This window comes from Coturnix japonica, chromosome 7 (genome assembly GCF_001577835.2).
Source record: "Coturnix japonica isolate 7356 chromosome 7, Coturnix japonica 2.1, whole genome shotgun sequence".
NCBI lineage: Eukaryota > Metazoa > Chordata > Aves > Galliformes > Phasianidae > Coturnix > Coturnix japonica.
In genome coordinates this window covers 29,720,175-29,735,129 of record NC_029522.1, presented here as the reverse complement: position 1 = coordinate 29,735,129, position 14,955 = coordinate 29,720,175, and the positions used below count along the sequence as shown (strand labels likewise).

The following is a 14,955-nucleotide window of genomic DNA, read 5'->3' as shown; positions in this document are numbered from 1 at the left end:
AATAATATAACCATTGAGCTCATTTTTGCTCTGTATGAACTAACTATCAGTGACTATTTTCCCCCTGGAACACGTTTCAGTGTGTCACTTAGTTAGTTTATCGCTTTCACTGAAGCCACAGAGCTTCTGCTCCTTGAAATATATGCCCCATAGTCCACTGGGCATCTGTAAGAGAGAATGTAAAGAGATTTTTCCCAGATTGTTCATATTTACAGTGAAGAGAGACCTCAGATCTTTCAGACCCTTCACAGAGTGGATTCAGAGGCGTGGTACATATGTGGGTGCTGGCAGCTGAGCAAAGATTTCTGCTGCAACAGAGAGCATGAGTGAGCAGTGCACTGGCTAGCATCACCCCATCAATCACCTGTCTGCCCTTCAGATGTTACAGCCCAGCCTTCTGACTGCTTACCTTTAGAAAAACACAGGAAGAGGAAGGCACCACAAAGGTGTTGTTTATAGAGCTACTTGGAGCTGATGCACAGACCCATTTGCCCCTGCAGCTGATTGCCTTCATCTCTTTCTTCCTTGGCTCTCTACATCTGTGTCAGAAGTCGGTCTTGTTTTATATTATGTTCAGAACCAATTTTGTCATCAGGTGCTGTTCAGCCAGAACCCCTTCTTTCTATAACTCCCAGCCCCTGAAGCACCTGTTTCTTTCATACCTACTATGCTCTTTACCATCATTTTCCAGAGCACAGCTTACACCCTTGACCTCCAAAGAAAAGCCTATAGCAATGGAAGACACACCCTGATATAGTCAGGAACACCTCCAGAATTAAAACATCTATATATGGTTATAAGTAGTTAGCTGCTTTGCAAAAACCCAGTGATACTAAATAAATTCATCCATAAGTGGTTTAATCTTGAATGAGATAAAGGTACATCCACTAAAAGAGTCCCCCTATGGAAGCTATGATTACCTCATCTCCCCTTCCACTCCATTAAACCTCTTGGAATTCTATCCTTAAGGGGAAGCCTGGTAGAAGTCAAGTCATTCACAATCTCCATAATCTCTCCACATAACTTAAGACCCACCTATAAAAATCAGCTCCCTCAGCCCTCCTTCTTCCCACAGCACCCAGTTTCCAAATGATCTGTGCACAGCACGCTTTTACCTTTTATCAGGAGTCCCACAGATTTCCACATATGCTCCAGTTTATTGCACAACAAGAGGAAATCAAAAACATTTCACTATATACATATATATACACACACACATTTAGGTTGGGCTTGGAGCAATCCTACCTTTTTCTGGCCAGCTTTTGTTATTCTAGGGATGTCAAACAGCTGGCCTGTGTAGTACTGCACCCCACTGAACAGAATGACAGCAATAGAGTCCCCTTCCTCCTCAATCACAGCAAGAATATCTTCAATCCTCAAGGTCTCCTCCCCCTAAAACAAAGTTAAAGCACTTGTTTTACATCAACTTTGGCAGTAATGAAACTGTCATTTCTGATTTCATAATCTATATTTTACCATGAGCCATGCTGCTTGCATAAGGAGATCAAAAGCAAATCCTTAGCACAGCAATGATATACAAAGGTAGAGCCACGAAGTAGCCTATGAGTTACTTCAAATAAGAAAATTAGCAAACTTATCTTGAAAGTGCCAGTTTTTAAATGCCTATTCATTTCATATTTTAGCATGTTTCCTACGCTAATATTTCAGACAGCTTTAATTTACAAGCCAGCATATATAATTATTTTATATACCATCTGAAATTTGTGACATTCACGAGGCTTAAAAGTTGTCAAACAGTTTCATCCTATACTTTTCTGATATACTCCGTATCCCAGAGGAAACTATTATAAGTTTGCTATATTTCTGTTTCAAACACAATAAGTCTCGCATCATCAAAGCACAACAATCCCCAAACATGGGGTGGTCATTACATGTAAAAGAACTTGAACAAAAAGTCTCTCATTCTTGATTCTTTATAGGAAAGTAACTGCCCTGTCCTCCTTCTGTCTTCCTAGCAAGGGATTGTGGAAAACATACCAGCACCTAGGGATCAATTAGGCAGTGAAAAGCTAGAATTAAATTAGACTTGTTACTGAAAAAAAGCTGGGGCAAGACTGTTGAATTGCAAGCATTGCCAACTGCTGTTATCTCAACCATTCTTGCAAATCTATCAGCATTCAGTAGCGGGCTCTTTACTCACAAGATGATTCAGATTTCAGAAGCAAAAGGTCACCACCAGTTTATAGTTAGGTGGCAGAGTTCTTAATACTGCAACACTGAAGCAAGGCAGTCTTTCAAATTGCTCTGTGCTGCATATTATTCAAAGCAGACCTTTCCCTTACCCTGCACTGATAAAGGCACAATGTGGCTCGTGTTAAGGCAGTCTTTTACCTTAGGACACTGAGAGGACATTAGGGTTTCTCAATGAACTGTTCCATTTTTGCAGTTACCTTTTTGCAAATATGAAAAAATGGGGTTGGGTGGAGGAAGAGGGAAGTGGTCACATTTATAAGGCAAATGCACCAGTTGAATCAATTGTAAAAGTGATTACGATCACAAAACTGAAATTCTATCCAAACATACATTGAAGTTGTGTAAAATTTGTCCAAATAGTGTAAGCTATAGGGAACATGGGACTATAACTTCTATAGTCAGCTGCTAGAATATCTGCAAACATATGCCTTCTCTCATATGTTTCTGCCTTAGGATTAGCAAGGGGAGCTGGCATGCATCTCACCAACCTCCCGTGGCCGAATCAAGAGCATGCTTTTCTCCACATCAAGTCCATGAAATCGAAGCTGGGACTCCACAGCATACTGCAAGAGATTTTCATGTAGAGCACATTAGCCTAAGTACATGATAAAGCAACTAAAAGAAAAAAAAGCCAAGCACAGCAGAACTTCAGAAAAGCAATTCAGATGCTTGCCTTTCACTAAAATTAATGCTTGAAGCCTAATCTAACGTCTCAGAAAATGTTCTAGATTTCCTTTGGTTTGAATAGATCAGAATTTAATTCACATCAGATAGCAAAGATGAAGACAAAGCCTAAATTCTGTAGGATGAGCTCATGGAGCAGAACGAGGTCATAAACAAGGCAAAAGATGTGCTTTGCCACATACCAGCAAACCAAACCCGCACAGATAATGGTACAGTGAAATCAGAGCAGCATAATCTACAGCTTATTCTGCTAAACCTGGGCACACTACTTGGCACACATTAACTCCCAAGTTGTCACATATGCATTGCTGTCCCTGCAAACAGAGCTGGCTGGCACATATTCTTGCCCATGCTACCCTCACATGCTGCACAGGCAGGAGGAAATGAGAGCTCTAAATTCTTACACACCGACTTTTTAATCAATAAATAATGGTTTTGGAGATGGCATAAAAATTATCAAGTAATGCCATGAAATAGATTAAAAATCACACGACAAGAAGCAAAGTGACAGGAGTTGCACTGAGTATTACTGAAGCACCATTGAAATTTAAGAAGATGGAGTCCCGGTGTACAAGCGCACCTGGAAGAAATGCAAGATTAGCATGAAATTGCCTTTGTCTGGAATAAAGGCAATTTGAGGTTTATACGCTTGCGCTGCCATCTTCAAAACAAATAAACTTGGAAGTAGTTTGAGTCGTGTCTATCACACCTTAGAAATCAAATTTGTTACCAATTTCCATGAGTTTACGGAGCTGGTGATAAAGCAGCAGTGGGGCACAAACGCAAAGATTAATTTTCTGTAAGCTATGACGCATGGACAATTGTGTCTCATTTTATAGCAGACAAATTATGTTTGAACTAGTAATCCAAAGTACTAAGAACAAACATTTCCATCTCTGTCTGGGGATACATAAGTGTTAATGCTGTGAATTTGTATTGATTTGGTTTCATAAAGTAAAACAGCAACAAGAATTAATAAAACATTTACAACTCGAGTTGATTTAGGCCAGTAGTTTGCTTGATGTCTTTAAAAAGACTAATAAATCAATATGCCCATTCAATCTTTTCCTCTTGTAACATTTTTTATTCGAACAAAAGGAATAAATCTATGATCTGTAAAATATGCTTAGCTCAAAAGCTTCTGACAGATTTTTTTATTGTAACGTTACTTGGACAAGATGAGCTAATAAATATTCAAATCAGGCTCCTGATATTCTTTGGAAAAATATGATTAATAATACAAATATGGTAAAATATTAATTTCTTACATGGTCAGAGGGAAAGGCTTTGGCTTCTAGAAGAATTTTATAGCGTCTTGGAGTAGGCTTAAAGAAAGATAGCTGTTAGGAACAAAAAAAGAAGATATGTTGAAATGTACCTCAGCAGACATCCTCCCAGCATGTAACTTAATAAAGACTGCCTTACTTTCATGCAGACTATAGAGAATCCCCCCGAGAAATCACCAATGTTTCTCTGTCTATATAACATTTATCATAGCAGGAAAGCATTATAATACTGTATTTCATAGAGTCATAATGAAGGTCACAAGAGATCCAATAGTGAAAACTTCCTTTTACAAGAATCAGAAGCAAAGATCTGACTGTGGACAAGGAAGCCTGGATTTCACCCAGCCCCATCATCTCCCAAGTAAAAATAGCAAACAGCACAAAAGAACTGCATTCCTATCTCAGCTCTAAAACATTAATTATCAAATCACTGCCTCTGAAACAAGCCTGATGAAAGGACCAAGCCTTCTGCAAACCCCTCACCCATCTCAGCACCTGCACATGCCTTTCCTACTCATCATCACCAAGAGGAGGAGTAGGAACAGACTTAGGAGCCCTCTTGTTCATGACAACAGAGTAGAGGTGGTTCCACAGGGCTCAGTGTGGGATGTTTACCTGAGTTCTAGCATCACTGTGCCTAATTCTCAGCAAAGCAATTAGGTCAATTAGCTTACACATAGCCCCATCCAGGTGCCTTAATTTGTGAAATTTCAGAGATACATTACAGACAAGATCTAAATGCAAATACAGTTATTCTACACATGAACCACATGAAACCTCGTGTGATCATTCATTTGATCCAAACTTTGGAAACACTGAAGAACCATAGATACGACAGTTGAGGGAGCTACTTAAAAGGAAATCATGTTCAAGGCCACAGTGCCTTAAAACCAACAAATTTGTAAATTGCCTTAAAACCAACCAGTGCCTTAAAACCAACAAATTGCTTTGCAATTTGTAGTTATATAAAATCCAGGACTTAAATAATGATTTGAAATTTAATAGATGTTACTGCTCCATATTTACTCATTGGTCTTGTCTGTCTTTCGCTCTCAAATGTGGCATGGAATCCAGAGCTATTTAGGATGTTTAATTACCGTCAATTAATATTCTGATATCCTCTCTGATTACTGACACACAGCTCACACAAGAAAAGCTCAAACTTTATAAAGTCATTGAACAGAATCATTACAGTTAGAAAGGACCTCCATCTACCACCAATACTGCTCATGTCCTTGGAGTACTACATCTACCCTTCCCTTATGTACCTTCAGAGATGGTGACACTACCACTTTCCTGGGCAATCTGGTCCTTGAAATCATCTTTTTGACCAGCATTTCTGTTCAAGTAGAGCCAGGTCTTACACAGAAGCAAAGTTGCTCAAGATACTATTTCAAGAGCTTAAGGGAAAGTTAAGCTTTTGCCTGGTGTTGCCTTAGTGGGATCCCTACAAAAACAGTTTACTTACGCGAATAAAAGAAAAACATGCCTGTCAAGGCCATCCAAAAATAAAGGAAAAAATAACTGTCAACACATCAGATAAACATTCTGAAGACATACCATCAGAAGGTGCAAGTTCACAGTTAGTCCATTCATTATGGCGACCTCATGTCTTTGGGCACCTGAAATAAAAACATATATATATATATACTCCATGGGATTTTATTCACTATTTCAGAGAAACCTTGTGAAGTGTTGAGAAAGTAAAATAGGAAAAATGTTTTCAGTCAACGTTTCTCTAAAGACAGGAAAGTAAACAAATGTTTGAGGTGTCATCACAGCGGAGGAAAAAGATTTCTTGTCTGACTCACTACACCACACTAGCAGGAAAATATTTCTTTTCCAGGTCAGCCACAGAAAAACAAAAAGCAATGAAGTATTTCCATTTCCTGGCAAACCACTCGCAGATTTATTGCCTTTAATACTTCAGACAAAAATCAGGTCATAAGCCTATATGTAAAGCAAGATTTCAGACTTATTTTTGTTCATCTCTAATTAAAAAAACAAGCCAAAATGGCCTAATGAATATAACAGGTCATTATTAATGTGGCAACTTAACAGGAAGCAGCCATAGCTACATAGCTCTAGGGAGGGGGGTAACAGATGCCTTTTGGCCCCAGTTAATCACAGACAGAGCTAATGGAGTAACAACTAATTGTTATTACAGAGTATTAAGCAAGAAATTCTCAAACCTTTACCAACCACTGGTGAAAGGTTCCAGGCAGGATGAGGGACTCTAAGGCAAAGCACTGTGTCGAGATATGGAGGAAATTAATTCCTATTTCTTTCTGTTTTGCCTGATGTCTGTTGTTGAAAAGCAGTAATTCACCCTTGACAAATCAGTGCTTTGAGAGTTCTCTTCAGCTGGAAGGAAGATGGGCTTGTGCATGTTGCTGTAGTTATCACCCATCAGTGGAGTGTGCTGAAGGTGGAAAGAGGCTGAAGACAGGGAGAGATGAAGGCAAATGCAAGCAGGCAGGGAGGCCAGCAAACACTCTGATGGAGAAAGAAGAAAGGAAAACTTATTGGGGAAAAAGAAAGGGAGCTGCAAGAAAAGGAGAAGTGAATCCTGTGTTTCTCCTGTCCCGGTCTTAGTGTGTACAAAAAGTCCCTAACCAACACCAGAGAGACATTCCCAAATAGTATGGCTTCCTGAGCTACAACTACACCAACCTTGGAAAGAGACATAGCCATGGGCTGAGGTCGATAAAAGGAAATATAGTCAAAGAACATGGAAATCTGTGAATAAAAAGAGTATATTCATAAATCTTTGCCAGGCAGGTCTCAGCTTCAGCCACCACAGAAAAGCCACAAACCACCTTGATTGAGGGATTCAATGGCCTTCTTTGTGTTGCTGAAATCTGTAATTATTGAACAGCAAGACATGTTGATAGTTGCCAGTGACCCCAAAGGGCCAGTTCAGAGGATGAGCCAGCAGGGATAAAAGATGCCCTAACTTCCCTCCTCCAAACACGAGGAACTTGGGAGTTTGTGAGAAGAAATACAAGTGAACCTAACTCTTGAGCAGAAAACATAAGATTTTTTCCTCACTTAAACTGCTCTCCTCTGATTTTTCTTTCCTCTGATAGCATTGCATCCACAAGCTCGGTGCTGCTGGAAGAGGTCACCTTGTGCCCAATTCTATTGCAGATACAAAGACAGCTTGTCAGTGATTGCAGCTCAAAACAGTGTTATTTTCAGCCTTAATGTTTCTATGGAACTCTTGAGGCTGGGGAAAATAAATAAATAAATGGTGTTTTCCTTTTTACCTCTGCTCTTTCTAAGAAATCTGTGTTTTTCACAGCAAATTCTGCATAAGCAACCCTTTGCTCGCTGCACTGCTCCCATATCAAACCAATGGTTAATCTGTAGATCACTTTTAGCTGCGTGCTAGCATTCCAAATTAAATATGACACTACATTTGTCATGTAAGTCTTGGTCTTCCGTAAATTATATATTTATTAAAAGCTTTCCATTATTGAATTTCATGCCCACAAAACAAACCTCATCCGTGTCATTGGAAAACTGTTATCCCTTATAACCTGCTCTGCTTTCAGAAAACAACCTTTCCATGATCCAATTAACCTATTACAATATTCAAAGACCCGGCACACAGGAGACAAAATTATGTTTGCTTTCTTTCTTTCCTAACTTTATACCATATCTCCAAGACAGGCTAAAACCTGTATGTTCTGCTTGATAAATCTCCTCTTTAATAAAAGGAAGCAGCATTTGCAAAAGACAACTTCAGAGACAATTATGATTGTGTTAGGCAGACACTGCCATCTTTCTCCTCTCCGTCTGCAGCAGGAGATTGATCCACAGCAGAATAAGTAAAAAGCGTTCCGTGAAATGATTGAAAACAAAGACTAAAGGCTCCCATTTTAAAAGCGGTTTGCTTATTTCAAATACTCCTTATCACTCAAAGTCACTACAAATCTGCTCCGTGTTCAGTCTTCCCTCAACAGAGACCTGCCTGAGCACATCGTGGAGCAGCAGCCACACAGTTAATCTTGTTCCATCGGAAGGTGATCCTGCCAAGGTTGTAATGTTTTAATAAAGTCTGGTAGGTGCAGCTGAGATTAGCGGCACCGCGTTACGCTGCTTGGTGTGAGGGTGGAAAAAAAGGCTCTGGCCTCCGCTGACCTTGACTCTGCATTTCACAACATATTTACTACTGTAACTTTCATTGAACAAGAAAATGGGACCGCATTTAATAAGCAAGATGTTACAGCACTATAAACCATTAGATGGGCAGAGATATTTTACAGTCTTCAGCCCATTCCTGAATAAATATTTTTCACTCACTACCACTTAGAGTGAGAACTGACAATTCCTCTCCTTCCATAACATATTAAATATGGAATAAAAACAGCATAAAAATCTGTTTACGTTCTCGCATCAAAATCACTAAAAAGAAAAATTCAGAATTCACTCAGCTCATCTACTGCATCTTGCTGGAAGACACTACATAATAAATAACATTTTAGCATAACACATTTCCTGCATTTATTCTCTACCCTTTTAATGATACAGACAGTGTAACACCATTTTTTTTTAATGCATCTATTATTTGGAAAAGATTAATTTGTTTACCTTTTAAGGACTGCTTCCATAGGTTCTGAAAAATGCTATAAGGATATTATATAAATTAAAAATAACTATTGATGTGTGAACATGCAGATCAGATTTCAGCCTGAAACATATTCCATTTCTTAATTATACACATCTGAGAAACCTTTGGAGGACAAAATCCAGAATGATAACCTTGACTGCACTGCTGAGGAAAACAACAGGACTATGAAAGGCTTCCCACTGAAGTGTTTTAATACTAAAATAGGTCAACAGTAGGGTGACCTCAATCATCATCATTTCCATAGAAAGCTTTAAAACATTTATATTGCGCTCTAAAACGAAGCAAGCTGTTGTAATAAGTTCAGAGTAGTTTGGCCCATTTCCTCATTCTTGCACCCAAAATATTTTTTTAATTAAACAAATAAAATGCACTGAGTTGGCAGCCTCAACAGAACAGATGGCAAAGGGGAGAAGACCCCCACCTGACTCCTTGCTTACTGCAGTGACATTAAACTAAAACTGTGCCAAATCAGAGCTGGCACCTGCAGGACGTCAGTGCCCAGCCCACACCTGCACCCCACCAGGTGATCAGGAACCCTATTATGGAAACAGATCCATGGCAGATATTTACAGATCTGATGAGTAATGAGGTGTTTGCAGTGCCCTCCAGTTAATGAAGTTCAAGGTTTACAACTGAAAAGCCTTTTTTATGCATCAAGCTAGTTATGTGACTGGACATATACTTCCACCTGCCCACCAGTTCTAACTCAAAAGAACAAAAGCATCAACTTTCCAGGAAAGACTGGTCAAACTAAAGAAATCCCTTGGGAATACTAAGTACTACAGCAACAAGTTCCAAAACACAGGAAGACAGAAGAGTAGATCTACATTTTTGGCTTTCACTTCATTCTGCAAGTGGGATTGCTCCACACAGTACACTAATGCCCAGCATAGCCTCCCTAATATTTATACTATCTTGTCACTTACATCACAGATAAGCCAAGTATAAAAATATTTTCCTGCACTTGTTCCTCTCCAATAATAGTTTTCAACAATCTACTGATTTGGAAACTCTATAGAGAAGTCAAAGTTGGCATGTGTTCTCTTTATTTGCTTTAGGAATAAAATAAATTTATAAGTATGCTTGTCATTAAACATTCTTTAATGTCTCCCTTTCCTGCTGTTCAGAATCCATTAGCTTCACCTGAAGGAGAAAAACACACCTTTCTCATTGAGCACTTGTCTCGTGTAATTTTTTCTCCAAGTCTAGACAATACCTACCATATGAACAGTCAACAATGGTAATATTTTATCCTTACAGAAGGCACAAATGAACACATGATAATTTGGTTCCAGTGATCAATATTGACAATTAAGCTCAACAAATAAATTGGAATACTGAACAAATCTCAATAGAATCTCCTAACCTAACCTTGACAGACGCTGTAAGGATTGGGAAGAAAGCAGTTCTGAGACAGACTATGTCAGTAACATCTCTCCTCCCCCTTTTGATAGCAACAAATCTTAACAAAATCCCAGTGAAAGGTTATTTCAGCAACAGCACGCAGGCCAGAATAAGACGCAATAAAGGAAATTTGCATTCAGACTCAGATGACTGCTTTTGCAGCTGGCAAACTCACCAGGAGAAGTCTCCAGGGCTACTTTTCCAATCTCCAGAATAACCAGCTGCATTTACTGCCCATGTCCTGCAGCACTTGGACTCCTCAAGGAGTACAGTAGGGTAATGGGAACTTACAAATAGCAGGTCCTGCCCCAATTACCTGCTTCATTGACATAAGCAGTTCTCAAATACGAGCATGGATTTAGTGATGGGGAAAAGAGGAAAAGCAGAAAATGTCTAGGTAGAAATCATTTCTTCAAAGGGAAAGTTCACTGGTTCACTTCTAAGAGTGAGGAACAGAATCTGTAATGCCAAGTGCCCTTTAAAAGGACTTTGCGTGTTAGACCAATTGGTTTACGAGGCTCCTAGAAACCCTTTGCTGCAATTAGTTCCATGATATGCATATGCTCGTATATTATTCCCTACATTCATCTCTTAAATCACTTACAGCCTTAAAATAAAGTGTTACTCCATGTACTAAGCAATCGGATAAAACTACTTCAACATGAAAGAGTACAAGGAATTAAGTTCTGGTTACAGAGCTTCAGGGCTTCCCATCTTAAATTTGTTTCTGTTACTAGAGAAAGTTTTCCCAGCAGTTCATACCTACCCACCAGTTCAGCCATCAGGTCCACAAGACATTCATCCGCCAGTGCCCATGGGCGCTGCCCGTTGAAGTGGCCATGAACCCCTCTGCAAGGAAACATGAAAACACACTGCTGCCTTTCAGTCAATCCTAAGACATATACCTGGTTAGAGCAATTGGGATCATCTAAGTCCAACCATCAACCCACCACCACCATTCCCACTAACCACATCCCCAGTGCCATATACATCCCTTTTCAACATCCTTTTTCAACAGGGATGTTGACTCCAGAACCTCCATGGGAGGCCTGTTCAACTGTTCTTATCCACCAATTTCTGTCACACAAATCTCCCCTATGAACTCACCCTTCAGCATAAAGCTGCCCAAACAGCTGCATGTAAATTGCTTCTTTTCTCCCTGACAAATTATTCTGGATGTGCATTTTTGCTTTAACAGAGGGCATTTTAAACTTTATTTCACACACTGTTCCTGCCTACAGTGGATAACACCAGCACTATAGATCTGAATGCATCGCTATTCCAAAGAGACTTATCTGTTCAGTGCTGGATTAAGTACTTTAATTAATTATTTATTTATTTAGCTTTAAATGTGCCAGAATTAAACTTTTAAGGAAGTCATCATGCATATAAAGATAAAAAATTGTGAAGTTCCTTAAACGTAGAGGAGGCGGTGTTCAGATTTAAATGCAAATGAAGGCAGATTGAGAAAAGCAATAATGGTGCTAATCTGGGGGAACGTTGCTCTGGGCTTCCATCTCATTCCGTTTCACACTGGATGATTTTCACATTTGCAGAGCACCACAGGGTACCTGTGGAGTCAGAAATGCCAGGCTGCATGGGAACCGAGTATAAAGCAGCTTCAAAAAGGGACCGAGACAGTAGGAGACAGAGATGGAAAAATAAGCCTGAGAAGTTGTGATGAGAAAAAGGAATAGCAGCACGTAATAAACCTTTTAAAGAGGAACAAGCCTACAATATTCACTTAAAATCAAAAGACTTCTGGCAGATTAAGATGTGACAAAGGAGCGTGCATGAGAGATTACCAGCCAGACCCCCTTGCTTCGCCCTATTTAGAGGATTGTTTTCACCCACCCACCTCCATCCTTCCTGCCTCAGACAAAATTTTGCTCCACCTCCCACACAACCTGGATGTTTTTACAGTCAGATTTTCTGATTAACTTGTCTCTAACTCATAGGAGTATATCCAAAAGAACCACAGCCCTAAGCAAAGAAATACAAGCTGCCACAAAGCATAACATTTGTTATCAACATTTCTTGCCTTTTCTTTGTGAAATACCATTTGTTTTTTGACTAGTTAATGCTTAAATCTGTAGCTGAAGAAGGACACAGGCAATACTGAACATCTCTTACAGAGAAAATGCAGTCTCCCTACATTCAACAAGTCTAACTCCATCGAGATTAAGAGGAGGACCTCACTCCTTCATTTGGATAAGGTCACAGTTCACCAGCTGACTGCTTTTCTCAGTTTTGGAATTACTCTCTGATGAGATCTTGAGATGAGGAAGCGGGCAGTGTGAAATAGCGCTCATTTACAAGAACATTTCATAGATGAAGAATAAGGGCAGTAGCTGGGTAAGCAGAGAAACACTGTTCCTAGCTTCTCCAATCAGGATGTAATGCAGCTGCTTTCCCTAAAGACAGTGGTATGAGTTTCACAAGCAGCAAGACATTTATAACCAATTTCCCTTCTTATCCTTAAGTGTAACACAGTAATCAAGAAAGTTTGGCATAATACAGATTGTTTAAAAGAAAAAAAATGAGAAATAGATTTTCAGTGGCTCCCAGCCTGAAGGGATCTGTATTTCTGAAAGAGGATACTGAACATAATAAGATAGGAAAAAGAAACTCTAACTACCGATGGGATTCTCTCTCATTAGCTTTCTCTGATTTTATAGCCATTAGTGTCCTTCTAATGGGAATTTACTGATGAAAGCTCTCCCTACCAACATACAAGACTAACAAAAAAACCTCAGAATAAATTTCCAAGTTTTCATGAAGACAGATAATAGATTTCAGCCATGAGATTATTTTATTTCAAAAAGAAAACACAAAAAAATTGAGTACAGTGAAAGAGGGAAGAACCAGCATTAATTATTATTCATATTATAGCACATCTTACAGCTTGCCTTACTCTTGATGGCCGATATAAATGCCAAGAGACAAAAATTATTGCAGCTAAAATGGTAGTTAAAGGCATATTCTTTGGCGCTTTTTTTTTATTTTATTATTATTTTAATCACATGAAACACCATAGCCTTTGCTGATGGCACAATACATCCTATTCCACTTAGGTTGTAAAATTCTATGCTCTGCCTCAGAGAATTTATCTCTCTGTATATTACGCCACCCCTCTCTGAGCTCTGGTAGGCACTGGGGGTAATAATCTTTAAGGACAACTACAGCGCTTCTGGTGTTCCCTTCAGACACAGGTAACCTAACTTATTTTGCTTCCACTGCACTCTGGATAGCAAGAGAGATTTAAATCCAAGCACCTAAATTAATGGATACAAAACACATCCCATCAAATCATAATGCGTCCTACAAATAGATCCATTTCTTAAACTACTGAGAGAACTACTCGTTCTGCAAATTAATTTTTAGTCAGTTGCCATTTTCTTTGCAATTTGGGAAGAAATCTCAATGCCACATTTTATTTGCTGAGGCCTGGCGGATTTATAAGTCACTTGGGAAACTAAAAACACTCTTTCTGATATGATCCCAAGGTTCCAAAGGAGGTAACAATGGGGATTTACATTGACTGCCAGCTTCAGGAATCTTCTGCACTCGTTCAAATCTTGTTCAAATGGAAATTTCCTTCTTGCTCCTTTGCCAAAAAGGCTGCAAGCTGCTTAAGGAGCCAATGCAGACTCTTAACTTTCATGTTGGCTTTAAGCAAAGAAATGGTCAAAGGAAAGGACATATCCAAGGAAAAAGAACTGTATGGAGCAGTAGACTGAAGATAAAACTGAAAAAAGAAACCAAACCAAAACACTCCAAAACCAGAAAAACCAGAGCATTAAAGGAGACATTTACAGTCCTAACATACAGTGTGCTGAAGCATATAACGCAGAGATGACTCTTACAGAATGGCAGAGAAGTGGCTTTGTCCAAGCCACCCTCCTGTTTACAGGGCTGCTATGTCTTGCAGGGTGAGTTCAGCAGCACCAAAGACACCTTTTCATGCACTAAAAACAGCCTTTTGCTACTTCAGGTGCCATCTCATAAAGCCCTCATCAGACTCAGATATTTTTTCTATTGTACTCATACCAGAAGGTTGTTAACAGATTGCTTAAATGCTTCAAAGTGTATACAGTTAATTAGTTTCTACCCTGGGTGTATTAATTCTCAGTTTATATTTACCATACCAGTATGTTATTTCACACTCTGTTCCTTCCCCCCTAATGCTTATATCATGACACATCCAGCAATCCTTTTCACTTTCAGTCTTTATTTTGCCCAACTAAACAAGCTCAGTCCTCTAACTTCCATATCGGAGGCTCTCCCCTCCCTTACCAGCTCCTTGCAAAGCACAACTGACCTACAGCAGACTCCATCCTGATTTAACAACTCCACTTCAATGAGTTACTGCAGAGGGCAATGGGTTTTTTCTTTTACATTTGTGCATGTTTGCATGCAATTATTCTATAAAATGCACTAATTGCATAAACAACTTTGGCAGATGAAGAGGGAAAAAAAAAGACACTGTAAAGCATCTTCTGGCCTTCAACGAGCCAGACAAGTCACTGGAACCTTGGTCTTTTAGATTTCAAACAGTGGACAAGTAGACTCTTGGTGACTCCAAGCTAATCATGAAGGAGACAACCTTTATCTCTTTGTCTCTACTGAGGAAACCTCAGATTCAGCAGCAATCATAACAAAAAAACAACAACAACAAAGACCAAGTCTCAAATGCTCTTATTTTAATCTACACTAAGAACATCAGTGGCT

At 39.2% G+C, this 14,955-nt stretch overlaps 1 protein-coding gene across 6 annotated transcripts in view; it reads right to left on the bottom strand.

Annotated features, from left to right (window-relative positions):
- Positions 1-14,955, bottom strand: part of KYNU (kynureninase) — a 32,646-nt gene that overhangs the window by 5,466 nt on the left and 12,225 nt on the right. For all 6 annotated transcript variants that reach the window (XM_015869119.2, XM_015869117.1, XM_015869116.2 and 3 more), the window contains 5 exons: positions 10,991-11,073; positions 5,745-5,806; positions 4,167-4,238; positions 2,703-2,777; positions 1,246-1,392 (listed from right to left, as the gene is read on the bottom strand). In XM_015869119.2, coding sequence (XP_015724605.1) covers positions 1,246-1,392; positions 2,703-2,777; positions 4,167-4,238; positions 5,745-5,806; positions 10,991-11,073 — 439 coding nt within the window. The remainder of the gene's footprint in view (positions 1-1,245; positions 1,393-2,702; positions 2,778-4,166; positions 4,239-5,744; positions 5,807-10,990; positions 11,074-14,955) is intronic.